Source organism: Prinia subflava, chromosome 11 (genome assembly GCF_021018805.1).
Source record: "Prinia subflava isolate CZ2003 ecotype Zambia chromosome 11, Cam_Psub_1.2, whole genome shotgun sequence".
Taxonomy (NCBI): domain Eukaryota; kingdom Metazoa; phylum Chordata; class Aves; order Passeriformes; family Cisticolidae; genus Prinia; species Prinia subflava.
Genome location: NC_086257.1, coordinates 8,877,324 through 8,904,900, shown reverse-complemented (window position 1 = coordinate 8,904,900; position 27,577 = coordinate 8,877,324). Strand labels below are relative to the sequence as shown.

At 42.4% G+C, this 27,577-nt stretch overlaps 1 protein-coding gene across 1 annotated transcript; it reads left to right on the top strand.

Moving 5' to 3' along the window:
* The first annotated feature begins 894 nt into the window (after nucleotides 1-894).
* On the top strand, nucleotides 895-24,498 carry WDFY1 (WD repeat and FYVE domain containing 1). Its single transcript, XM_063408118.1, has 12 exons — nucleotides 895-1,156; nucleotides 7,150-7,217; nucleotides 7,941-8,014; nucleotides 9,208-9,262; nucleotides 10,597-10,747; nucleotides 13,351-13,463; nucleotides 15,741-15,867; nucleotides 17,440-17,545; nucleotides 18,889-18,990; nucleotides 19,752-19,882; nucleotides 20,850-20,958; nucleotides 21,629-24,498. The coding sequence occupies exons 1-12, from the start codon at nucleotides 1,020-1,022 to the stop codon at nucleotides 21,686-21,688; spliced, it is 1,233 nt and encodes a 410-aa protein (XP_063264188.1). The 5' UTR covers nucleotides 895-1,019; the 3' UTR covers nucleotides 21,689-24,498.
* Nucleotides 24,499-27,577: the final 3,079 nt, after the last annotated feature.

Here is a 27,577-nt window from a genome sequence, read left to right as displayed (position 1 = left end):
TTCCTGTGTCTGTTTCCTTTGCTGTACAGCCAATCTCCACTACTGGCTTTCTCAGCTACAAAATTCCTCTCTCGGACAGATGAGGAGAAAGATAATTGCTGTCTGCTGCCCTCCCCAGGATCCTGGGGAAGCCTCATTCATCCTGACTGCAGGTATGTGACAGGTTCTATGACAGCTTATCTAATGGTACAATCACCAGCACCATGCTCCAAGAGGTTTGCCTGCACCTCATCTTGGAGCTCATCTCTCTGGGCTCAGCTCTGTCCGAGCACAAATAGCTTCACCCAGCTCCCAGTGAGGCTTTTCAGTCAAGTCCAGTGTGTGTCGGCTATAACCAAACGCTGCTGTTCAAATGTAAGACCGAAAACCAAGCACCGAGGGGAGGAATTCTGGTGTTTGTTACCCAGCTACGTGGCCAACATTCCCATGCAGTGGACACAGAGAAAATAACGGCACAATCCAGCTGCTTAAGAACTTACAGGATGAAGGATTACAGCTGCTTTAACAGACAGAAGGAGCTAATGTATTTCCTGTGACTACACATCCTGCCTCAGTCCATATCCCTCCGTTAATTCCTCCAGGGGGAGCAGCCTTTCCTCCGCTGCCTCGTGGTGGCCCCATGCCAGGGGGATGGGCAGCGAGCTGCGCTCCTTGAGCCGGGGTCACGGCGACGACTTTTCCCGGACAGAGCCCAAGGGAGAGCACAGCCAGCCCCGCGGCCCAGGGCACAGACACCCGTGTTTGAGCCCGGGGACACGGGAGGGGACACGGAAGGGGACACCGGAGGGGACACGGAAGGGGACACGTCCCGCCCCGGGCAGGCGGCCGGAGCCCGCACCGCCGGATTGATTCCCCCGCTCTTCTATGAAATACGGCCCCTGCGGCCCTTCTATTCCAGAGAATACGGCTGGCGGCGGCCCGCCCCGCCCGTGACGGCAGCGGCGCGCGGTGGGGTTGCGCCGCTACTCGGGACACCTCGGCCCGGCGGGGCGGCGCCGCTACACGCAGCGTTACGGGCCATGGCTGCCGAGATTCACTCGCGGCCGCAGAGCCGCCGGCCCGTGCTGCTCAGCAAGGTCGAGGGGCACCAGGACGCCGTGAGCGCCGCGCTCCTCATCCCCAAGGAGGACGGCGTCATCACGGCCGGCGAGGACAGGTGACCCGGGGCCCGCTCCCCGCCGGGCAGGGCCGGGCCGCGGGGCTGTGGTGGGAGCCGGGGCAGCGGGGGCTGTGAGGGAAGTCCGTGTGTGCGCTGTGCCTTTGCCCGGAGGCGCGCAGGGCTCCGTGCTGCGGCCGTCGGGAGATCCTTCCTCCTTCCCAGCCAGGAAGGTGCCATCAGCTGTGAGGGAGGCTGGGCTCGGCCCGCCCGGTGCGGGACGCGGGGCTGACACTTCCCCCCGGCGGGGAGAGGCTGCTGCGCCCCGTGCGCGCTGCCCTGCCCTGCCCTGCCCTGCCCTGCCCTGCCCTGCCCCTGCGGAGCAGCTGGAAGAGCACAGCTCGGCCCGTGTGTGGATGGGTCCTGCAGAGGTTACGAGCAGAACCAGGAGTGAGGGAATATGTTTCCCTCGGCCTTCCGCTGTGCTGGCTGAAGCACTGGCAGTGTGTCACTGCCTCCCCTGCCTGTCGGGAGAGCTGGAGCTCGCCGAGCCGCTCCGCTCGGAGCTGGCCGTGCTGGCGGCTCGCTGTGCGGGTCCCGAACTTCCTTCCCTGCGGCTGAAGCCGCTCGGGGAGTGAGCTGGCAGATCCGAGGGGAGAGCGGCTGCTGAGCACGGTGCCTCCTGCTTGGGAGGGAAAGTGTCCTCAGAGTCTAACCCTGGTTCTCGGCATTGGTCCCATGGCACTGGAAACGCCTGCCACAGAAGCTGGTCGTGTCGTTTAGCAGACAGATGAACTCGGATGGAAGGAAAGTGGAAATGAGAAAGCGGGTAGTACAGAGAGTTGTGGCCACGAGAGCGATGAGGGGTCTGCAGTGTATAGCGAGAGATGGAATTTCACCCGTGCTATGTGGAAAGTGACTCTTAAATGTGAATAAGGTGGGAGATGCTTCTTAAGAAGCTGCGGCCCTGTTTGCAAGAACGATGCTAAAAGTGCAAAAGTCTTTGAGGGGTAGCTTGGTGCAGGGATAACTTTACTGTTAACTATAAAACCTTTAAAATTAAATTAGCATTAATATTTGCATGCATTCTTGTTGGAAAAGCTTGACCTTGTGAGAAATAGGAGGGTATGAGTGCTGAAAATCAGCAGAGCAACGGTGTTATCTGAACTGGGTTTTCTGGCATTTATTTTTAGGTCAAAAAGTGCAAACAGATCAGCTGTCTAGTTGGTTCGTGTCATCCCTTCCTACGGAGATGGCTTTGTGCAGTACATGTTGGATAACAGCTCTTGGATGGGAACGGGCAGCTTCCTTTTCTTCCAGTCACTTAAGTGTGATTGTTTGTGTTTGTGTTCAGTTTGCTTTGATGGACTTCCTGAAGGAGACAAGAGGAAATAGTGATTTTTAAGACTCCATATCAGAGTTCTTCCCTCACAGTTTCATGGTACAGAGGGCTGCCTGTGGCAGACAGTGCCAGCGTTTAAACTCAAGGTCTAGTGCCGAAGGTTAGGCAGTCTGCATGCTTAGACTGCTGATAAGAGCCAAGGATGGAGCTGTATTTTTGTCTGGGTTTTGATGTCACATACAGACCTGTGCAAGGAGAGCAGAGGCCACCACCCATCTTCGGTGTGCGTAATTTCTGAGTCTGTGGACTCGTGGCTGAATTTGTGTCACCTGCCTTACTGCGAGAAATTACTTTAGTCTTTAAACTTTCCAAAACCGTTGCACTGTATTACCTCTAATCTGGGATACCTCCTACAGTACATCAGAGCTTTCACCTACAGTTCAATATGTTGTCAAACAGTGCTCCCCTGTTTGTTCACTCCAAGTGGGGTGTAGGTGTTAATACTGCGTAACTGATTATGCTGCTGGCAGCAAAGTGCAGAGTACAAGGAGCAAAAGAGCTGCTGTGTGTACCAAGAGCAGGGCTGAAGTATTTTTTTATTGTATCTTAATGCAGCTAAGGCTGTCAAGTATTTCATAATAACCAGCCAGAGGAATGTGTTTACAAGTTGGGTAGTGAGGACAACATTGGTGCAAACATTCTCTGCCAGTGATGTAGATTATTCTCTTGTTAGAACTACTCATTGTAGTTCTTTCTATTTTAAATTGTTTTTCCTAGAATAAAAAGTAATGGTTTTATTTTTTCAGAGGATACGAAAAAATTGTAGTAGATCTGTGAACGTCAACAAAATTCTACTTTTTTTTTAAAGATGAAAAAAGAAGCAGAAGCAAGAGTGCCTGCAGAAGACTAAGAGTTAATTTTCCCAATCGGATTTTTCAGCAGGACACTTGCCATCTGTGAAGCTTTCTCAGAACTTATCTAGAAAGGATGATTAACTCTGTGTCCCTGTTGGCATCTTGTCTGACCCTGGCTGCAGGACAATGTTGGGAATTGTTGCAGTGAGTCCCTCAGCGGACAAATAGCTAAGGCAAGAGGAGTGTTTCCAGCTGCAGCTGGGAATGCTGGGGGATGATAAGCTGTGTACAAGACCCTAAAGATGAAAGTAATGTACTTACTACAGGTTAACAGGAGCTCTGGAGTCACTGGCACATTTCAGTGCTAGTTTGGTGACCATCAGTAGCTACTTAAAATACAGTATGAGCTTTCATTGGTTTTTTGCTTATGAAACTTAAATATTGGTCAAAACATGTTTTAGTTTTAGCAGAAATTTGATAAAAACTATCAGCTGTGTCTTTGAGCTTCCATTGCAATGTGATTAAACCAGATTCCTAATGCTGTTTTGGGAACAAGGACGATAACAGTACAAATATTTTTGATTTAGTTAAACTACCAGAAAGAGGCAGTATTCTGTTCTTGCTAGGAAAACAGCTGTCAGTGGTTGATTTGTGGTGGTTTGAAGGAGTTAGGAAGATGCAGTGCTGGGAGCAGGGCTGGTGCAGCTGTGTAGTAACCTGCAGCAGTGCTGGTATTGTAACAGGTTTGGATTTGGCTGTTGGTTTTTCATCTCTTCTCCCTACCTGGCACCTTTCAGAGGGCAGCTTGTGTAGCAGGAGCACAAACACAGTTGGAACACAGCATTGTCTCTGCTCTCAAACCCCAAGTTTTTTCTCCAATACTGTTGGGTGCTTACTCTGTAGATGAAACAGGAATTGAGAACAATAAAAACTCTTAGAGACTGGTAAGGTCACAGTTAGTGTTGCCTGAAGATAGCTTTTGCGTGTCTTTCTTTATATTACATTAAAAAGTCCTATGCCAAAACCCCTTTGAATTGTACTTCTATAAATGTGCATGCTGTCCAGCTGAAAGCAGCTTCTGGTTCAATACTGAATGTTAGGGAAGTTTGGAGGTAAAATCTTGCTTCCTGCTGCCACTCTCAGAGACCTGAGTGTAGAATTTAAAAAGTCTGTATCTATCTCTGGTGCTCCTTAATGATTTTCAGCATTTTTACATCCTTACTGAGACTGCTGTCAAACAACCCTGTGTGTGTCTAGACCCTTAGCAGGGAATGCCTGAGAAGTGAGTGGTAGGCAGCTCTTCTCAGGTACTGAGCTCAGAATTGTTTGTTAAATAACGACCAAGTTTTGAGGAAAGTGCTCAAGACTCTAAGGCAGTTGTCATAACAAAGCAATTGAGTGTTTGCAGGAGATTGTGGGAGCAGCATCACTGGAGGACTTCTCTAGTCCTTTAAGAACTAGTATTTCACAAATTAATTTGTTCTAACATAAGGAGATGCATCACAAAAACGGGTCTGTAAGAGACAGAATCAGGGAGAAGTGGCATTTTGGCACAGGTCACTTGCTGACTACTGTGAAACAATCTCTTCAAATTTCGCTCAGTCAGAGCTTTACATAATTAGATATAAAGTTGTCTGACAGCTTATCTTTGCAAGCATGAAGTGAGCAAAGCCTAAATCTTAAACCAAAATAAGAAGCTTTCAGAAGTTAATTTTGCTAACTCTTGCAGCTATTTGCTTAGGCTCTTGACTTCACTGAGGGACTGTACTGTTGATGATCAACACAGAAGTTATGCCCCCATTAAATAATTTCTTAGAAAAAATTTCTTCCTTTACTCTAGTTCAAAATAATTAACCACAATACTGAGAGAAAGCTAAGTCTGCTTTTGAAAAAGCAATGCATGATTTTGATCACCATGATAACTTATCATGTATTTTTTTTAATAAAAAATAATTACATGACTTTGCCTATAACTGAAAGAGTTGAATTAGTAAGGGTGGAAGCCACTATCTGAGATGTTCAGAACAGTTTGAGTATGAGGGAGCTGCTTTAAAAACCAAGTTAAAAGCTGATAAAGGTGCATAGGTGCTAACCTGTGCTATTAGGTTGGCACCATTAGAATTACTTGAAAACCTTGTTTTTTCCCATATTCAGTGTTACCAAGAAATAGCAACTGCTCTTCTGAAGAGGTGACTTGCTGACATAAGGCAGGCTGTTGATTATTGTAAAGAGGAAATGATAGCTTTCAAGAGACACTCTTAATGCAAATTATTTAGTGGACTGGACTAATGTACATATACCCCTAAACTGGTCAAAAAGTAACTAGATTTAAAGCTGAAAATCATTGTTTTGGGACAGTGTATGCTCAGCTGTATTGCTTTCAAGTTTTTGAAGAGTAGTACATTAAGGGTGGGCATTGTCTGCTTTAATTTTGAGTGATCTTTTAAAGAAAAGCCTTTGAATGGATTGCAAAATTAGAATGCTACTGTTGTATCTTCAGCAGTGAAAGTTCTGAAAAGTTCTGGTTGTGGTGCAAGACCCTGGTCCCCTCCTGTGCTCTTTGTGTTCAACTCTTTACTGTGGATCCTACATGATGTTTAACTAATGAGTTCCCCAGTGTTTTTCTAGAGAATTCTAAATACCAGAACTTTTACTAGCTAACAGTAAATAGCACAGCACAATGAAACCTCTTGACAGTGTTTCCAGGTACGTGTATTTACAGATCATTTAGGAATGAGGAAGTTGGATTTAAACAGCAACAAAAATGCAAACAATGGTTTGGAGAGGAAATTTCAAGAGGACTTAAATTAACAATGTCTACATGTGTGCTCTTAACTTCTTGATGTAGAGTCCCTTCGATGTGTCTGCTGCAGGAATGTTTTTAATTGACAATAGCTTTCCACTTCCTTGCTGATACTCTTACATCCCTCCTCCCAGGATTTGACAGTCATCAGAGCAGTGTAATGCTAAATGTTCTCCAGACCACTTATCCTTTCCTTCCAAGAGATGATTCTGGAAGCTTGCAAACTAAAGCCAATTTTATAAAGAATCTTGGCATATTGTCCAAGTCATCTTTTCAGCTTTTCAGTTTCCGTTTGACTGGCTCATCAATCCTGATCATATTTAGGGCAGAGAAGCAGTGCAAACCAACAGCAACTAATGTTGCTTGTCCTTTGCATTGCTACATGAGAGATTAGTGGCATGGCTTAGAGGAAAGAATTCTGAGTTAGATATGCTGTCCTCTGTGGATTCTTAATATTTTGGGATGGAGATGTCAGTAATGTGGTGGTCTAGCAGATGAGGTGCTTCTGTTATTAATATTCAGTACCTGGCTTGCTGAAGGGTGAGTTACACAGAGATGCTGTAAAAATTTAAAAGTTTGTACTTCCATAGTGAAATGAATTGCAATTTTTTTTTTAATATAACAAGACACTTAATATGCTATAATCAAACTGTGGTTTGCTCTGCCAAAGATAGAAAGTTTCTGTAGTTTGAATTTGACTTATATCAACCAGAAGGAAGTAAAGGGATGCAATTTGTAGCAATTTCTGAGGTGAGCTGAAATAGTATTTCCGTTTCATACTTACTGAAACTCCATGTGTATATAGTTTTGAAGAAAATTTTTCCAAATCCAAGGATGCCTATTCTTACTGCTAGTATTCTTGTTATGTTAGAGCAGTATTTGAATACTGTTATTTCTGTTACATCATTCTCTATTCTATCTGAGTAGCACAAAAGCTCAGGGGAGTGGAGCTGATCCCTAAATAAATGAAGTGGTTCAGATGCAAGGGGTGATGCACTTACAGCTTCTGGCATCTCACACTTACTGGCTTCTCCCTGCTCTCCCCACAACCCAGGACAATCCGAGTATGGCTGAAGAGAGACAGTGGGCAGTACTGGCCCAGCATCTATCACACCATGGCATGTAAGTACAATGTGGAGGTGGTAAGTGGTGGCCAGGCATAGTCTGGGTTTTGTACCTGTGCTATGTGCAGGAATACCTCCTTCTCATTTCCCCAAGGGCTGGATTCCCTCAAGGATCTTGATTTTGGGAACTTTGCAGCAAATGTAGCTCAGACTTTGATTTGAAACTAGCTGCATGGTGGGCGAGATCTGTGGCAGTGTTCTGTAGAACCACATCCTTCACCAGGTAAATCATTGTGGATCTGCAGCTGGATGTGCCTCAAATAATGGCAAATAACTTGTCTGCCATTTAAGTGAGCTCTTCTAACCACTAGCTGAAAGTTGAGATATAAGAATACTCTTAGCTTTCCAAGGTGTGCATTTTTATCTTTCAGGGTTGCATTTGGGATCATTTTAGTGAGCTCAAGCTCTTAACTATAACCAGCTGTTGCAGTTAGCTCAGCTTTCAGCCTGTGTAAAATTCCTTTTGCTGAGTTGCACCTTGTGGCAGGAAATCATGTTTGCATACGGTTCCTGTTGGTATATCTGACTTACAGTAGTCATGTTCCTGTCCTCAGCTTCACACATGGGAATTGAACTGTCTTTCCAAGGGATGTTAGCTATGCAGACTAGCTTCTATCAAACTACTTAAACAGCTTTTGTCCTGAGTGAAAGGATTGACTTTTATTAAAGTCATGTGTATCCTAATACCTCTATTTAAATCCTGCAATGTATTTTTTGACAGCACCATGTTCTGCCATGGCTTATCATCACGACAGCAGACGGATATTTGTTGGCCAGGATAATGGAGCTATCATGGTAAGCTGCTGTGACTTTTCTTCTGAATGTAGGTTAGAATTGCTCAGATTGTCCATGTGTTGCTGGCAGCAGACAGTCTGTTTTCTTTCCATTCATTTTGGAATGCAGCTACTGCTAAATGGCTGAGCTTCTTGGCAGTTCAGCTGAGATGTATGTGGGAGGACTGCAAGGCAAAGGTTCTTCTGGCTAGATGTGAGCCAGGTAGCCTCAGGAAGCCGTGAGCCATTAGTGCAGCAGTGGACCCAAACAATGACATTTTACCAAGGCATTGTTTTGAGGGGAGTACAGTAAGCTGGGCAGAGTGCCATGGTGGCCCTCTGACAGGGGTTTTGACCTGCAGTGGGTTTGTCCCTGGCCAGGAGTATGGATCTCTGGATTTGCTTGCTGCAGATCTTTTTATGATGCAGCAATTTCAACATTAGCTCTAAAATGAAAAGAGGCTGGGTTCATCTCTTTTCTTGCTGGGAATTCTTTCTTCTGTCTTTCTCTACTCTTGCTGTAATTGCTGTCCCCGTCTTGGAGACCATGAAAGAACAGAAACTGGTGGAACACTTGGCAGAACAGAAACTGGGTTTTATTTTTGCCCCCTTGGTAAAGGAAGGGAATCTTGTGACTCTCAGATGCTTTAATGGTTTCCTTTCTCCATGAAAATAAGGTCAAAATAACAACTGCCCCATAAGGAGCCAGGGTACTGCATGAGGGTCATAAAGACTGATTCTACAGATAACTGCTATGAATAGCCTGTAAAGAACTGCATAGAACTCTAGTGATAACTCCTGGAAAATTTGAGACTTCTAAAATTTCATTAAATCTAATTGATCAAACAGAGAACACTGTCACTTAAACCTGTCCATTGTGAAGTCACAAACACGCAAATCCTAAGTACTGTAAGATACAGTTTTGTTTGCTCCTGCTGGGGACAGATGAGATCTTATCTCTTCCTATAATCTCCCTTCAGCAAATTCAGTTCTGAAAGGATGTTCCCTGTTGAAAATTCAGTTCACTTAATTTACACACCTTAATTTACAGTTGATATTTCAGTGTGCTTTGCTCCAGCCTCAGAAGCTGCTTGGTTTTTTGTGGGATATGCTAATGCTGTGCAGATTTTGGTCTGTGAGGTTGCTGCCCCTTTTTGAGTATCAATGGTGCTTATGCCATTGTGATATCTTCTAACAATTTCACTTTACTTTTAGGAGTTTCATATTTCTGAGGACTTTAATAAGATGAACTTTGTGAAGACCTATCCAGGTAAACTGTTAACCACTATCTACACTAACATTTGTGTAAAGGGAAGGTACCTACAGTGCTTGGGAAACTGGACACAGTCACAGATTAATCAAATCCAGACATGCTTTAACTCTGACCTTACAGTTGTCACTTAGTTGGGGGATAATGCCATAACAAAAATGTTTTGTCAGGCAGCTGAGTCCCATGTTGTAGTCATTAAGTTTACTAAATCACTAGCCTGCAAGTGTAATGAGCCAGAACTAGTGAGCTCAGATTTTGCTCTTCAGCTGGAGTAGTTGTACTACGTGAGTGTTGATGTAAGAGCTTTCTAAAGATGCATTTTGGTATTTGCAATTTTTGTCCTTCTTGTAATCAATGGGCTTGGTTACTCCTAGATCAAGGTAAGAGTCTTTACCTCCTCTGTCATCCTAGGAGAGCAACAGGGATGAAAAAGAGCTTACTTTTCCAATATGTGGGAAACAGGGTTTTTGGGATTCTTGTAATATTTATAGAGATACTAATTTCAGCATTTGTCTACACATCCTTTAGAGAAATACAAAACTCAATTGTTGGTTAAAATTGGAATATTAATGTGAAAGGCCTGAAGGAAGCTCTTAAACACTGCAGATTATGTAGCAAAACAAAGTGCAGTTTGTCTTGTGACTCCCTGACACCGACAGAAGCAATGTTCTTGCTTGGGAGAGAAAGACCTTGTTCTTAAAGCAACAAAACCTCCCTTTATCCTAAGGGAGATAATTTGACAATTTAGTCAAGGGAAGTAATTGCATCTTGGGAGGCAGGGGAGGCTTCTTTCTAAAGCACGTGTAAGTTCTTGCTTTGTGGCAGCATTCTCAACAAAGCTGGGTGGGATTTGGTTGCTGCCACAGGAAGCAGTTTGAATGCCATGCACTAGATATCCTTTCAGGTGCTTAGAATCATGAATGTGAGCATAGCTCTCTGGGGTTAGGAACAAATACATTTAATAAAGCAATTCAAGTTTTTAGATGTGTTGCATTACTCCCCAGAAATCCTGAGCTATCTAGAGGAAGCTGAGGGTTTGCCTGTTCCTTAACCTCGGGTGTTTGGGCTGACCTCAGCTTCTCTCTCTGTGGGAGAAAGGCTTTCATCAGCTGACTGATGGGTTTGGTTCACTTGAGCTATTCAGAAGGCAAATCCTAAACAGAACTATGGGAACCTTTTCATCCAGCCTAGATGCAAGTATAATATAATGATAAAAGATTTCCCTGGGCCATTGCCTAGATATCTTCTTCAACCTCTGTCTGTCTGAATTAGAATGGAAGTACACAGCATTTTGTTGTTGGGGAAAAATCACCGTAATCTTTTTCTTCTTGCAGCTCACCAGAATCGAGTGTCTGCTATTACTTTCTGCCTGGCATCGGAGTGGCTCATCAGCACAGGTCATGACAAGTGTATCAGCTGGATGTGCACCAGGAGTGGCAGCATGCTGGGGAGACATTACTTCACCTCTTGGGCTTCATGTCTACAGTATCCTTTAAAAAATGATTGCTGCCCTGAAGCTGGAAGAGTACTTTGTTCCTTTACCTCAATTTGTTCCCAACTTTTCATGTGTAAAAACTAGTGACATCTCTTACAAGTCTGCTAACCCTTATTCTCATTAGAAGTTTAATACCTTTATTTCTGTTAGTGGCTATTAGATAGCAGAAGAGACCATGAGCTGCAGAAATCCCAGTCTGTACTAGTTCCTAATTTTGAGGTGTCTGTCTGTAGCATCTTGTGGCAGTGACTGTATCTATAGCCTGGCTCATAGGCTTCCTGGGCAAGTCACTGTTCAACAGATACCAGTGTGCCTTTGAGTCCTTCTGGAGCATAAAACATGAAAACCCTTTGGACTGCTTTAATTTTTCTGTCTTTGCTCAACTTAATCTTTTCTATCTTTAAGCTACCAGGTACATTGAAATGTTATTCACCAGTAGTAATTTGTCTGTGTACAATTTGCTTTCTGTAAACTACATTTCACTGCAGCATTTGCAGCGTAGACATTCTGTTTGTCTATTCAGCTTTAAGTACTTCAGGGCATTCTTTATCCTATGTAAAAGACTTACAAACCCTTGAATGGTAGTTCACATATCAGAGCTTTTGAAAGCAAGTTAAATACTTGAAATTCTAAAACTATTTTTAGCTCTTGTTAATGGTGGCAGTTTAGTTGTTTAGTAATTGAAGGTATTGGTTGCTGTATGAGGTTTAATGGCAATAATGTTTTAGAAGTAGCAAGATTTGAAAGCTGAAACAAGTCAACAATGTCTCTTGAAACCATGAAGCCCTCTCTGGAGTGGCTGTACACCTGTGTCCTGGTAAGAAGCTGGGAGGAAAGCTGGGAGTTGCCAGCTGCATGTCTGGCCTGAGGTCTCCCATCTGTGCACACCCTGCCTCACTGACTGAAGAACTGTCAGGTTTCTACTGTTGTACTGCTGCTCTTTTTTAGAGTCCAGGGGAGGTTTGTCCCACAGAACATTCTATGTGCAGCTCACCTCAGCTGAATGCAGCACAGAAAAGGTTACAGTTGGTTCTTGTGTTGGAGACCAGCTCACACCAGTCTGGTGAACAGTCTGAGTTCAGTGGCTTCTATAGCTAATGCTATTGCAAATAATGGCACCGTTTGTTATTAAAAAAGAATATGACCTTTTATATCAATATAAAAATAAATTTCCACTGAAGAACCTGACATTTGAAAATCCATTGTAATTGATCTGCCTTTGGACTTGTCTTTGGAAGCACCAGCTTGCTGGTGTGTGTACTATGTGCTTGGTCTCTATGGGGAAGGAGGTGCCTTAGAAGTTGTTTGTTAGTGATCCTATGTGTAAGCTTCTCAAAAACACAGCAGAGTGCCTATTCTTTACTGGATTAGTGGGTATAAGGCAAGCCTGAACTTCTAAGATGAAGAAAAGATCACATGTCCGGGGAGTTAGAGGATTTGTTGAAAGTAAATTGTTTATCTCGAGATCCTAAAGGCTTAAGAGCTTTTGGAATGTCATCAGATGGCAAAGGCTCTGCATTTTCACTTAGGGTGGTGGGCTTTTTGGTAGACTGTCTTTTTAAAGTTAGCCTTTTCTGTTGGATACCAGAGCCTAGTTTTCTAGCTACTGCTTGTGTTTTTGTGTGGTTCCAGGAGGACACCTAAGTTTATACACAGCTCTTGGGTAGTGTAGTGTCAGGTGCATGAGTTTTTTGTAGCTCTTGCTTATATTCTGAATAACAAAAGTATTCTAAAAGCAGCAAGTTATCTAGTTCCATTGGCTTGCCATGCTTTGGTTTCTGGAGTTCACAGTTGCATTATGGCAAAACCCGAGTGTCAGAACTGTTATGAGGTGAAATGCTTTTGCCCAATGTGCCATGATCCCATGTTAGGATGTGGTGTGGCTTCTATCTCAGTGTTAACTGACAGAATCCTTTCTGAAATTAGGTCAGTTTTGAATACCACTCAGGGACCTGCATTGGTAAACTGGGAAGTCCAGAGAACAGGACAAGAAATGAGACACTCTCACCTTGGCAGTAGCCAGAACATTGAGAGTGTACTTTCACTGTAAGGTGAACTTGCTCTGGAGGGTCAGCATCCTTGTATCTTGGTTTTCCTCTCCTGGGGAGATCAACTACTGACATGCTAGAAAATGAAGGGTTTATTGGAGAACATACTAGGTAAGACTGAACACTGCCCAGTGTCCAGGAGGTGCTCCTAATGGTTGCACTGCAACAATTAGCCTGATGAGTTTTGGCATCTTGTAGACAAGCAGGAGTGTGTTCTGTAAATATGTGCTGGAAATGGCCTGAAGCTACTTGGCTTGCCTTAAACTAGGGCATGGATTATCTCATGGCTTTCTCCAGTGGCTTTCTAAAACTCTTCTCTCTTATTTTCTATACAGTTTTTCTTGCACATGTAGGGAAATGTGATGAGAAGGAAGGAATCAAAAAGGTTTATTAACAGTCTCCAACCACTTTAGAAGTAATTATGTAAATATTTATCTGACGCATTAAAATGTTCCTTTCCAATTTTTCCAGACTCTCTAGCTGACTGTTTCAGTCACATAAAATGCTCTTCGAACAAATGAATCTTCTCCTTGACTGATGTTCAGATATGATCATGAAACTCAGCATGCATTTGTTGGTGATTATTCTGGACAGATCACTCTTCTGAAGCTTGAGCAGAATACCTGCTCAGTTATCACAACCCTCAAAGGGCATGAAGGTAAAGTAACTCTTGGTCTTACAGTCACTTGTCCCAGATACGGTACCTCTTTGTAAGTTGGGGTGAGATGTTCACTTGCCTATCTGCCTCTTAAGGGTAGATACTGGATGAAAAAATAGTCCAGGGTAGAGGTTATCATGAGCTGTTGAAAGCTGTCTTTGACTTCCTGTTAAAGAACAAACACATTCTTGCTGAAGGGAAATCTTAGCCCTATAAATACCTACAGGTATTTTTATTACAGATGAAAAATAAAAGTAAATATATGCTTCCAGTTAAACACAAGTTATCCACTAGATGGCCACCTATAAAAGCTTTATCTCCTTAACGTTGGCAAAACTGCCTAGACTGAGGCAAATGTCTCATCCTCTATGGTACAGCTGAAGTCCTTATATCAGATGTAGAATCAGGTGGTTCATGACATGATACAGAGCCACTGCCTGCTGCAATGAGTAAGGCAAGAATGCAAATCACAGAATAATGTGTAACTTAATATGCTGAGAAGAATAAACAAGACAGTGCCTTTTCCTATGTGGTACTGGCAAATTTCAGATCAGCTGACAGTTTGCATGTGGGTAGAGATGAACTACTGGGTCATGAGTCTGACCCACTGGAAAAGGCTGCCTTGTTTAACAGTGGAAGTATAGAGTAGGCCTTGTTAAAGCTGGGTAGACTCCTGATCTACAGATGACTGTGAAATGATACAGTTGCTTTTGAATGGAGGAGGCAAGGTGAGATTTTCAAGTGATAAATGTCTCTTCTTTTTTCATGGAGAATTTCTGTTTAGAGCAAAATAATTCTCTTGGCCTGAGAGATTCCTTTGCCTCTATACTTTTGCACTGGTCTGTGTTCAAATGCAACTTCTTGGTAGATGTTGCAGTTAGTCTGAAAGCAGTGTGTGTGTGTGGCACTTTCTTGCAGTGTGTGTTTTGTCGCTTGAGTTGTGATGGGCTTCCAAGAACCAACTTCAGTAGTGCTGTCCACACAGCAGCCAACTTTGGCTCATATATTTCCATATGGGGACTGTGATCCTTGAAACAAGAATTGAGCTATCAAAAAAGATGGTTTCAGCTGGTATAGTACTAGTTATTTCATCTTTTTTCCTTTCTTTTTTAAAGCAAATGAGATTATGTGTAACCTTTTTTCCTTCACCATATTTGTGTAATATTCTCAAGATCTGGTAACTCTAAACTCAAATGGTATCTAATTCTGCTTTGAGTGCAGTTGTGGTTTGACAGACTTCAGAAGTCTTACTAAGTGTGACTTCAGAAGCAAGCAGTGTTTGCTTTGCAGTTTAAACAGTTTCAAAGTTTGTTCTCAGCTTCCAGAATTATCGTGTGCAACAGCCTGCTCTGTGTAATGCTGAGATAATACTCAAAGTTAATGCCTTTTGGTGCATGTGCTATTCCCAAATGGATCAGTTTGAAAACAGCATAGCCCTAAATGAGGCAAAAAAAAAATAAATCTCTAGCTTCAGAGCATTGGAAAGAACTGATTTGGGCTCTAATTGCCATTCATCATCTTGGTTTCAGACTAACAAGGCTTTTGATGACAACTGAGCAATGGAAAGATTCTTTAAAGGGAAGGATCTCTGCAAGGGAACAAAATGTCTCAACTTCACAACTATAGGTGGCATGAGTAACAAAATGACTCCTTTAGTCTCCTGGCTATGTTACCATGAGTATGGGTTTAGTGTAAGGCTGCTACTGTCAGATGACTCATTTCTTTTTTATCCCTAGTTCACAGTCACACTGGGTCTTCTGAAATCTAGTTTTGTAATTTAGTGAGTAGTGGTAGATTTGCTAACAGCAGTGAAATTGTCACTTTTTTTCTTAGTCCAACTATTTTAAGGTTGTAAATGGTTATGTGAGGGAGTTGCTGTACCTGAGAATACTGTGAGCTGTGCTGCAACCACTGACCAGGCACCTCACTGTGTTGTAGATACTGGTTTCTGTTGGCAAGTGTTAGTACTTCTATCTTCCAAAGCTCACGTAGCAGCTGGCAACTCTTAAAATCACCTCCTAAATACAAGGGGCAGAGCTCAGACTTTCTGACTTACGCTATATCTGTCTTCTTAGGGACATCTGTTCTATTGTCCAGTACTCCTTGCCTCTCTGTCAGGGCTGCACTTTGCTGTTGGATGCTGCTTCCTTTGCCCTAAGGCTTTCAGTATGTTACTGGAGTAAGGCAGTGCTGCAGGTTTCACTGTAGTGCTCCAGGAGGGCATCACTGTGTTGGGAGCCCGTCCCTTCCATCTAACTGCAGAATGTTCTTTCCTAGGGAGTATCACTGCCCTGTGGTGGGATCCTGTGCAGCGGCTGCTCTTCTCTGGTGCCTCTGACCACAGCATTATCATGTGGGACATCGGTGGAAGGAAGGGGCGAACGCTGCTGCTCCAGGGACATCAGTATGTAATGGAAGCTGATTTTTCATACATGTCCTGTAATGAACACACAGTCCCAGGATGACTAAAGAGTGTGGCAAGATATTTGAATGGTTGTGAATAATGGAGAAAATTACTCTTCGCAGAACCCTGAGTACTTTGAAGGGGAAGAAGGGTAATCAGTACTAGGAAAGCCTTACTGATAAATCTTTTTTTTTATTCATGTTTAATATGTTATTATCATGGTTTAGAAATAACACAGAAGTAGTTTGTAGAAGGAGGTGGGTAAAAATCCTAGGTCATCTGGTTTGATCTTTATGTAAAAATTGCATGTGTCTGTGTTGTAAATACTGCACTGAGTTACCTGTGAGAGGAGGGCTAGAACCTTTATGTATAAGCATGTTCATGTATACATATAAAATAAGCTTCAATATGTTCCTGTCCTCTCTGTCTTTCTATCAGTGAGGTGATAACTGATTGGCTGAATTACAGGGATAGCCTCTCAGCTTCAGAAAATGTCATGCCTCCCCTCTTCTGAAGCTGAGAGACTACCCCTGTAGTCACAATAAGCTCTTAATGTTTAGAGACCCAACAGTAGCTGCCATTTTTAAATGTAGGGCTCTATTTCAGTCTGACGGGAAGTTCACCACTGAGGATATATTCTACTTAGAAATGCACTGGTACTAGAGATCTTGTATATATTTAAAGGTACTTGTATAGTGTGTTCTCCTCTTGTCTAATTTCATAGATGCCTCCATTCACCTTTGATGAAGACTGATAGCCTTAGCCCTAGAACTCTTGTTAAGTCTTGAGGATTTAGTTTTATGACTAAAGAATTAATAATAGAATCTTGATTACAAAAAAGTAACTGAAGCCAGTTACTGGAGGACTTCATACTGCTGTTACTACTGCCTCATGTGTCCTGCTGAAGACTTGTAGCAGTTAGGTTCTCTTTGTACTGAATGTGAAAGTAAGTTCTTCTGAGAAGAAGAATGACTTTTTAATTCAATGTAGATATTGCAAAGCAGTTTGATACTAGTCAGATTCTTTGTTTAATTTTTTAGGGCAGACTTTTATTTTGCCATTACATTCTTTAGGATTAAATTGTCTTATTGGTGAATGCATACTTTGCTTTGCAGCTCCAGCCTGACTTACTGTGATTTGTTAGCAAAAGTGGAACCTCTGTCTGCAGCTTAGTTGCATTTGAAACAAGTGTTTCTCTTTATTTTTCCAGTTGTCTCTGTTCTGAAAGTGGCTCTCCTTGCCAGCACAGAAGACTCTTTGCACATGCACTCTGAGGCAGCTGACACTCGGTTCACTGTCAGGGCTTACTGCCAGCAAATGTTAACACAGAACTGTGCTGGTATTCTGGTCAGGCCTGTAAGAACACTCTCAGCAAGGTCCTGATGCTAGGATAGTGCTCAGGTGACAGCATCCATTCACGCATCCTCAGAGCTCTGCTTAGTGGACTTAGCAAAGTGGAAATCACTGCTGGCCTTCCTCAGTAGCTTTATTTACTAGGATAAATCAGGGTTTGCTGGGAAACCAAGCTTTGTTTAAATACCTGTGGGTAAATAGTGTGTGCTTTGTTGGCAGTGACAAGGTGCAGGCTATCTGCTACATCCAGCTGACTCGGCAGCTGGTGTCTTGTTCAGCTGATGGGGGAATTGCTGTTTGGAACATGGATATCAGCCGAGAAGAGGTAAGTTCATGGCAAAGATTTTTTTTTTTCCATTTTCAGATATTAATGTGGCTTTCCTTAGTCAGTTTTGCAGGTTGCTTTCCCTGTGTTGTGTGATATTCAAAGCTGAATGATATTATTGAAACCTGTTCTGTTCTGGTGGCTGTCCATGCTACATTGTAGTAAATGGGTTTCCAGGACAGGAAAAGTGCAGGAGATGCTTGGGACTGCTTAGAGTTTTATCTCAAAGAGACAACAGGGTCACTGGAATGGCTGTGGCCTTTGCTTCTGGAACAATCTAAAGCAGTCAAACTCTTGCGTTAAAGAAACAAATGGACTGTGCCTCAATGGTCTTGAAAAAGGTTCCCAACTTGTGCCAAAGCAGGTAAAGAAGTGAGAGGCAGATTTTGAGATGCAGTTCAGAAGGCAGAGGTTCAGTCCCCAGGCAACAAAGATCTCAGTACACAGAAAGAAAGATCTCAGTACACAGAAAGAAAGTGTACAGCCAGTTGACCTGGCTGTACACTTTCTTTCTGCATCAGTTCATATCCATGGTGGTGCAACTGAGAATGCCCTTGTTTTCTTATTGTCATCAGTGTAAGTGAATTGAAAAGAAAAAATGCTTTGTTGTTTCAGGTTTTCTCCTGTCAAGTCTCATGGAAACTTCCTCATTAGATGTATAAAGTTGCATAGAATATACATGCTCAAATTCAAGTCGATGTACTAAAAATGTTGTGCCTCTCTATCTCTTACAGGATGTCCAGTTAAAGTATCTGAGGGAGCTGAAATGTGTAAAAGCTCTGTTTTCATTTGGCCTAGTCCATTTATGGCAGGAAGAATGTGTGGGTGGGAAAAGGGATGCTTAACAAAGATGTGGGCAGGATGGAAAATGCAGATCAGTTCTAGTAATTTCAAACTGCAATCCCATGAAAGTAGAAAAGATAATTACAGAATTTACTCACAGAATTTCCTTTTGGACAACCCCTTTCTTAGAGGGGATTACTGCCTCATAGCTTCTACAGTTTACACTACACTGGTCCTTAAAAGCATCCAGACAACCAGAGCATCAGTCTTTAAATGCCTGCAGCAGATTTAGTAACTTAGATGCTTGAATGAGTTTTCTTATTAAGGCAGTAACATATTCCTGTAGGCTTAAAAGGACCAATAACTTTGTTCTTGGGTTTGAGGTTTTTGTGTTAAACTTTCTTTGTACTATGCTCTAGGCAATTTATTGTTGTAATGTCCAGAACTGAATCAGGACATCTTTGCAAGTAAACTTTACTTTGGGTTCTTAAAACAAACTTCCTTGACTGTTGTAGGAGGGAAAACAATTCTGACTGCTTACCTCTCCTGCTCTTTTGTAGGCTCCTCAATGGCTAGAAAGTGATTCCTGTCAGAAGTGTGAACAACCTTTCTTCTGGAATATAAAGCAAATGTGGGACACAAAGACAATAGGGTTGAGACAGGTGAGATGCCTGATTTCAGTGCTTAGCTGTACTTCAGCACTTGAGCAAAATGTAAACAGAAGACCACTAAGGCTGGCAGTTCTTTTCAACTCTTGGTATTTTTGTTGCTTTGAGATGAGGTACATTGTAAAGTTACAGCTTCTAGGCACTGCTAACAAATCCCCAAATTCTATGAAATTGCATCAAACTTCTGTCACAGGTCAAAGCAGGCTGTGCTAGGAGTGCTCTGTTGGATTTCTCTGAATGTTCCCATGCTTAGGAACTATGGACAGTTAATCCTCAAGTGCTGTGTAAAATGGCAAATATAACTGAGCATGTAGATGCTCACTCCAGTGAAGCACTAATGTCCCTGTCCTTACTGCACCAGAATGTGAAAGCTTTCCAGGTAGTTTTCTTTAAGAAGGGACTGGACAGGCACCAACAGTCACCTGTTTGTGGCTTCCTTAGATGGTTTTTAACTGGGTTGCTTGTTCAACCCTCTTTTTCCCCTTCTCCCTGAAGGAGCTTGCAGGAGAAGAGGATATACACAGAGAGTATGGAGATAAAACCATTAATGATCCAAACAGCTGTTCAGAACTGCAGAGATGTTGGTCTTTGGTCGAAGAAACAGGGCATTTCCTTACAGGAACCTTACAGGTTGCTTTCTAACGGGTCGCAAAACAGAAGCTTGGTTGCTTTTGTTGTTCAGTGGACACTTGGGATGGTGGTCAAGTGACATAGTATAGTGATTTATTTGTTTATTTTCTTCTCGCTTCATGAAGCATCATTGCAGAAAATGTGGGCAAGCAGTGTGTGGCAAGTGCAGCACCAAACGGTCGAGCTACCCAATCATGGGGTTTGAGTTCCAGGTCCGTGTCTGTGATTCCTGTTTCGAGTCCATCAAGGATGAAGAGTGAGTATTAGGGAGTAATAGACTGTACTAACACTGCTGCTGTGCAGAAACCCTTGGGCTTGCTCCACATCCACACACAATGCTGCAGAACACACTGAGCTGACTCTGCTATTACACCTTGGGGACTGAAAGCACTGTGATGGCAGAGATCCCCTGTCTGCCTCTGCAAAGACATTTGGATCAGATGTGGGATTACAACATTTTTATCCTTGGTAGTTCTTCTTTTCCAGGAGGCCAGATCCAGGCTTGAGATATATTTGTCTCAACATTTCAGTTTAGTTAAAAGCTATTGATTGCATTAACAAAGTGGGTGCCAGACAATGCATTACAGCTGCCAGGGTGTATATGCATTAGTTCATGTACACTTTCTAAAAATTTTGGGAATATTCTTCAGAGCTCAGTATTATTTTCCCCATGCAAGCAAATCAGGTTAAAACATCATTTGCTATCTCATTAAACTTGTCTTAGAAATGAAGGAACCCCTTTTCTCTTCATATGAACAGAGTAATCAGATGTGAAAATTTTGGGAGTGTTTGGGATTTTTTGTTGTTTTGGGTTTTTCATTGTTGGCGGCTTTTTGTTTGTTTGGGGTTGAGTTTTTTTGAAAAGTGGAATGCTGTGCCCTAGTTGGCTTCTGTAGCCAGCAGGGGAAAAATGTACCCAAGATTGACTTTGTTTTCCAGGCGTAGAAGTATTTGCTAATTCAGGGTCCCACTTCTGCTCTAGTATTATTAACAGTCATGCTGCAGAAGGCCAGGAAATGTCACACCTGTACAATTCACAAGCAGTGCCTTAGCATGACTTGCTGATTTAATTCTGTCCCTTTTAATATGGCACTGCAGCTCTTGGAATTGACTTATTAGTACTTGAGCAACTTAATTTTCTTCGAAGTTTATTTTGCACTGCTGTAATGATGCCATGAAGCTTCACCTGATGGCTGGCTTTCATTTCAATTGTTCTTGTGCAGCCGTACTTCCTTGGCAACCTTTCATGAAGGAAAACACAACATTTCACACATGTCTATGGACATCTCCAGAGGGCTAATGGTGACCTGTGGAAGCGACCGGATTGTGAAGGTATTGCTGCACCTCTTTCATTTTTGTGTACTCTTTCATTCTTTCTGACAACTATTGCTATAAGCTATCTCTTGTGGGAAGAAGGAATCGTATTTGCTAGGCTGTTCTTGTGCAGCTGGATGGAAATGGCATGTAACTCCACTGTGTGGAGTGCAGCTGTTGGATCTGTTACTGTTGTATCGCTGAACAAACAGCAGGCATGGGCAGCAGGAGAAACTGCCTTAAAGTCACAGACCTGAGGAAATGTGCAGGTTCCTTTGCTCTGAGCTCCATGGCTTGGAGCAAGGCCACTGAAAGCCCTTGTAATGGGACAGTGACATGGAGCTCAGATTGACAGGGAATCTTGCTGGGCCTGAGCTCTACATTCACCATGTGTGTCAGAACTGAGACTGTGCCATCCTGTCCTTGTTTTGCTCTAAGCATGTTTGTGACAAACTGCATAGCACTTCTTAAAAGAGACCTACACAGAAGTGCAAGAAGACTCTTGAGCCCCAAATTTGGCTTTTGGTTTGTAAGGCTGGTGTAACTCTTTGAGATTTTCCTCAAGTATAGATTAAGAAGGAGTTGTTACTTTGTGTCCAGAGATGCCTTTATGTTTGCTTCTACACCTCTTGCAGAAGGTGCTGAGTGTGACAGTAATGCTGTGTGATTCTCCACGATTCTCTTCCAGATCTGGGACATGACGCCGGTAGTTGGCTGCAGCCTTGCCACTGGCTTCTCTTCCCGCTGATCTCCTCCATGGCAGGTTTACGCACCTTATGTACAGCAATACGCACCGACTGAATGGAATCCTCCTCAGAATATTACTGCAAACACTGGTTGCTTGATTCTCCTCCTGCTGCTGTTCCAGGATGGACAGTCACCCTTGCAGAGCACAGCTTTTCTGTTGGGCTCCCCGGGAGTCTCCGTGGTGCTGAAGTGCGGTTCCGCAGCCTCTCGGACTGACGTAAACGGTTTATCTGCAATATGACACCTGGATGGAAGGACCTGTTGTCTCTCAGTTTACATATGTAGTGTTAACAATGTGCTATCTCTGCTGATATATCTTGTACAGATAGATACCTTGTAGCTAAAACATTACCAGAGTAAAATGAGTGTAGTCAATTCAATTTGTGCAAATAGTAAAATAACTTATTCTCTCTTCCAAAAAGCAGTTCTGTTGAAATGTTTTTGAGCAGTCTCTGTCTAAATTGCCTCCAAAAGGTATGTTGGTTATTCCTATGGAAGGAGATAGTTTAAAGTGGAAGGTAGCTTCTTTCAGAGGAGATAGTAAGAGAATCTTCGATCACACAAGATTCGTTATTGGCTTTCTTGTAGTGTTTGTCTTCAAGTTCAGTTGTTAGTGAAATCACTTTTGTGGAACAGCTGTTCTGTGTAGGTAACTGGTGAGTCTGCAAACAATCCTGGGGTTTTTATGTAGTGTTTTAGCATAGCTGATAAACTTCTGTAGTTACGAAAACGTGCAGCGCATCTACTCTAAAGACTAGCCACAGGTATGAGTCATGTACTTTGACAACTATAATGTTGTTAGAATGGAAACCTAAACAAATTGGCCTTGTTACAAGGAACAGTTAAGAAAAAATGGCCAGCTAGATTTCAGAGATTTTTTTTCTGTGGAAAGGCTGATGTTCTTTAATGTTAGGGAACCTGTCTCTTCTAAAGTACAGCATAAATTCAAATACTGTCTTGATGTTGCTTAAAAGAGATAAGTACTAAGCAATAATTACTGAGGTACAGAACAGCTGCTTTTTTCCCTGCACCTAGGAGTGGTAATCCTGAGATACCTATATGGATCTTTTCCTGTTTCAAAGCTGAGAAATATGAAGAACAGCTGTGAGGCTTTTATGACTGTGCAGTTGGCAGATAAAGGAAATAACTAGTGAGAGATATGTCAGTAATTCAGTTTGTCAGTTGAGTCAATCTCCTACCTTTGAATACTTGAAAGGAGAATTTGTTTTGTAACTTTGGAAGCTAAGGTGATATGTCACAGAGTTTAAGCTTGGAGCTGTTAAGATTTTTCTGAAAACAGATGCAGTATGTGTGAGGACAAAAAAGGGTAGTTCAGCAGGCCTGGAATAGGTGGTGTTACACAGTTATCAAAGGTAATACAGTCTTTCTGGCAGAAGAGTTGAGGGTTAGGCTGTCTTTACTTACAGCAACAATCAAGTGGTGCTATGAGTGTTAGTGAATTCAAGTCCTAGGTGTGTAACTTGACACTAATAATCTGCATTGGACCATGCTGTAGGCTGAAATAGATCATTAATACGTCATGATTCACTTGCATTTTAAGCCAAAAATCTGATAGTTTCCAAAGGGCATTAGAATCCAGAATATGATAGTTACTGTTACTTTGTCTGCTTTTCCATGGGCGTTCTCTGGAAGTTTTGTGAAGAGTTTTTAATTTGCTAGCCTTATTGTGCCACTGAAGAATAAAAAAACCATCTTTTGTGGGGATCCCAAAACTTGTCTTGCCTTCAGTCCAGGATTTAGCACTTGTCACTCTGATTTGATTCAACTCTGGCTACATCCTGTATATCTTAGTTTTTTTGGGAAGGTTTATTTCTAAGCTGTTGAGAGAAAATCAGCTTGCACTGGAAGAGCAGTTGCAGCTTTACGCTCTGAAGGCCTTCACTCTTCTAAACTATGAAGGAAAGTGTTGCAGCGGTGAATAAGGTCTGGTAATTCTCTGCATTCACTTTCAGACTTAGTTCTATCTGGTTCTGGAAGAGGACAGAAGCCTTTTTCCTTGCAGCATGCAAGGCAGAACATGCGTTAGTTACAGTGCTAGAAATGTTTAATCTCTCACTGTAATTGGTTAGGAGGATTTAGGGTGTGAGTTAAGCTGGGAGATTGATGTAGATGTGCAATGAGTACCATATTTTTCAACCCAGACATTCTGAAACCTATACTCATGATGCTGAGGTGTGACTCCTTTGCAGTTAGCACTCCAGAACTCAGCATTTTTAGTTCTGATTCCTCAATGTGCCCCTGCTCAGCACGCAACTCCCCCCTCCCTTCCCTGTGAATACTTCCTCTGCTTCTTTACATTATGTTTTTGCCACTAGATAATATATTCTCTACTGTCTAAGGAATCTATTTTCTATAATTGATATACTTAAATATAGTGTCAGTTCAGATATAATGACAATTATGTCCATTAAATCATTAGTCTTTAAAGTATACTCTTGGTGATGAATGAGTAATGCTCACAAACCACTAAAGAGAGAGTAGTTTTGTTTATGAACAACTATTTTGAAGGCACACACTCTCATAAAACTGAACATAGTTCAACTGTGTCAGCTCAAGTGTGCAATTACTGAGAAGCCTTGATTTGAAGCATTACAGATCTCACTTGTGTAACCTCTTCCATTGGGGCAGGGAAGGGGAGCAAAGGGTACTAATATGTGCTAATTCTTTCCTAGTTGTATTTCTGTACCCTGCATAGTTAAAAGAATCTAGTTAATCTGTCCTTTGCTCCTCTTTGTCTGTTTTTTAAACTTTGATTACATGTACAATAAAATATTTCTTGATATTCACCTAGTCTATTTGGATGAGCTATCTTTTTTTTCATCCTGTGAAAGCACAATCTGCATTTTGTGCTCTGGCTCTTCCTTTACATTCCCCATGTACAAAGTGTAGGTTCCTGGGAGAGCTTGTTGGGTGTGTTGTATTGGAACTGAATGAGCTGCAGCAGGTCAAAGGCCCACAATGAACACGTGAGCTCAGAGATGAGAACTGCTGTGTGACCCCAGTTAGGGATGTGTAACCCTATCCTGTGTTCTGCTTGCCAGTTCTACAGACATCTTCTCTGGTTCAAGCTGGCTCCCCTTCAGAGCTCTGCAAAGGTTCTTGTCTACAGAGCACCACAGGATCCTTCCTGAGATGCTTTGGACCTATCTCAGGTGCCAAAGAAATGCTAATTTTGCTGGATGGGGTGAGCACAGCCTACAATATAATATACACAGACACAAACTGCAGCCACGCGAGGTGGTTGCACTTGTTTCATGATACTTTGTCACAGAGAAAGAATGGAGATAAACATCCTTATCCCTCACAGTTACTCACAGCCTTCACAGGCTCAAATACAGCACTGGCTGGCTTTGCAACACTTGGAATGTCTGAATGTTGATTTATGAATATGTTGTGTAGCTTACTGCTTCCTTGGGGTTTTGGGAGGCAGGGAATCTGGAAGAGTTGACAAACTTGCCACCTTTGAATGAGGGCTGAGGAGCCTGTGTGGTATATAATGATTTTTAGGGGGTTTTTGTTTGTTTGTTTGTTTTTTAACATGATATATCTTATTATGAACAGCTCAAACTTCTCAGCTTTCCCAAGGCAACTTCCTGTGTTTTATAGTTCCAACAAAAACTGACTGGAAAAATAAAGCTGTTGCTGATCTGTAGTCAGAAAAGCCTATTTAGATGTCTGTGTAGACCATCTTATGTTTTGAATAAGGCATATGAACTCAAAGATGCTGGAAAATTGCAAATGATATCCTTATAACAAAAGCACAAAAATAGATGTATTGGTTTTCTAACTGAGAATGCACAGTTGACTCAAATTCCTGCTATTGAAAACTTCATTTAAATTTCAGATAGCTGTGCTAGGTCTTAGTACCTGTAGTGTTGACTTTACTCATGGAGGAGATTTAGAATACCCTAGATGCAGAAAAGGGACAGATTTTTTATGTTGATCAGATTCACTACTACAGAGTTCAGAAGGAACGCTCTCTAAGGTTTTTTATCTCTGTTATCTCAAGTCCTCAGTGCTGAATGATCTGCCTAACTATGAAAATGCCGTTATCAAACACTACAGAAAATGATGAATTTCTGCCAGCCTAACATTTAAAAACTGATTTTGTCATCAACTAACCATCTTACAGAGAGTTCTAGTGTGGCCTTTGAAGGCTTTCTCTGCCCCTCATTCACAAAAGGCAAGGATCAAGGATCTCTTGAGTGACTGCTATCAAGTGATTTAAAGCTTTTTGTCCCTTTGGAAGATGTAAGGGCATGGGCTCTGGGTAGCTGTGTAGTCTGCTCAACATTTAATATGCAAAAGCTAATTGTTGAACAGATTCAAAAACACCATTACTTTTTTTATTACTCTGGCAAGGGTAGTATCACAATAATATCAGTAATAAAATCTATACCATTTTTTAAATAAAATATTAAATAATAAACTGAAATATATGCTGTCATTAGAAATTTTATTTTCTGCTTCTATGCATGGCCCTTTTCCTCTCAACATGTCAGCAGCTCCAAGTTGCAGTAACTATCTACTGCCTGACTCACATTTGTACCCAGAGTCTCTGACAAGTTTTAGTGTATGATCTGCTCACACAGAAATAGAAGCATATTCTTTGACTTACTCTTGGTGTATTATATAAATGTTGGTGGGATTGATGGGCTTGTCTGCAGAAAATTTGGTACATTCATTCCTGAACTGCTGTGTATTACAAAGATATTATGGGTCGTAGAGGTACGACCCATAATATCTTTTCTCCTCTTTACCTTGTTTATAGAGAAATACACATTAGGTTTTAACTTGCTCCTAGCTTTGCTACTCTAGCTGTCTTTCAAGTAAAGAAGAGTCTATGCCTCGCACTATCTATACTGAGTCTTCTTTCTGAAACCTGCTTTCAGCTGCTCTCAAAATCTACGTGTGTGTGTATATCTGTCAACACTCTTTTCATTTTTTTCTCAAGTGCACCTGCAGAGCTGATCCAGAGTGGGCACTGCTTGCCTGTACTCCTTGATGGCATTGCTGCTAAGCCATGGCTGGTTGTCAGTTCTTGTGCTGTCCTTTGTCTTTTCTCTGTTCTCATTCATTTCTCTTTCTTTCTTCCATAGTATATGGCTCCTTCTCCAAGTTTCCTCCACAGCAGCACATCCTATTGGAGTTTGGCTCCCTGAGACAGGCAATAGCAGCTCTTGAAGCTCAACAAGGCTCACTCAGGCCTCCTGATCGCTGTTGCAGTGGCTGAATGAAGGATGGTCGAGGCAGCAGACATGGGAGGTGAGTGTGGTTTAGGAAACAATCCACTTCCTTATCTTCAGTTAAAACGCTCCATCCATTAGGCACCCATAGCAGTGCAGCCATTACTTGGTGATTGGCAAGAGTCTGAGTTTGGAGGATGCCAGGGTGATTTCTGCAAGGATAGAGAATTGCATGCATCTAAATGGTGTCTGTGGGACACTCAATTTAAAACTTGAACTCACAGGCATTAACTGAAAGAGAGAAACAAGGCTGTAAATTGTGTTCATTACAGTCCCTTATGGAGAAGAAATGCTGGGAATATCAGCATGCTCACAGGCAATGAGTGCTTTAGTCTTCCTGCTCCAAAGCAGCAGTTCCCTGTTTATGGTATGAATACACCAACTGAGCACTCTGCTGTTTCAGGAGCATGGGAGCCTGAAGGGATTTCGATTTTACAGCCAGGATGGAAAGAGGAAAACCAGGAAAGAAACTGAGTGAAGGTGTACAGGACAAAGAACTGGCAGTGTGGTTAAGGCTTGCAAAGCTCTGATTTTGGGCAGGTAAGAAAAGATGCTGTGGATGTAATAGCTGTTAATCCAACTGAACACAAGAGGGCTACAAGAACACGTTTTCTCTGGATTGA

What these genes read in the sequence shown, in the direction of transcription:
- WDFY1 (XM_063408118.1), top strand. Translation starts at nt 1,020, where the DNA reads ATGGCTGCCGAGATTCACTCGCGGCCGCAGAGCCGCCGGCCCGTGCTG. An exon ending in CTTTGTGAAGACCTATCCAG is followed by an intron (nt 9,263 to 10,596) that starts GTAAACTGTTAA and finishes TTCTTCTTGCAG; the next exon opens with CTCACCAGAATCGAGTGTCT. An exon ending in AGACAATAGGGTTGAGACAG is followed by an intron (nt 18,991 to 19,751) that starts GTGAGATGCCTG and finishes CGCTTCATGAAG; the next exon opens with CATCATTGCAGAAAATGTGG.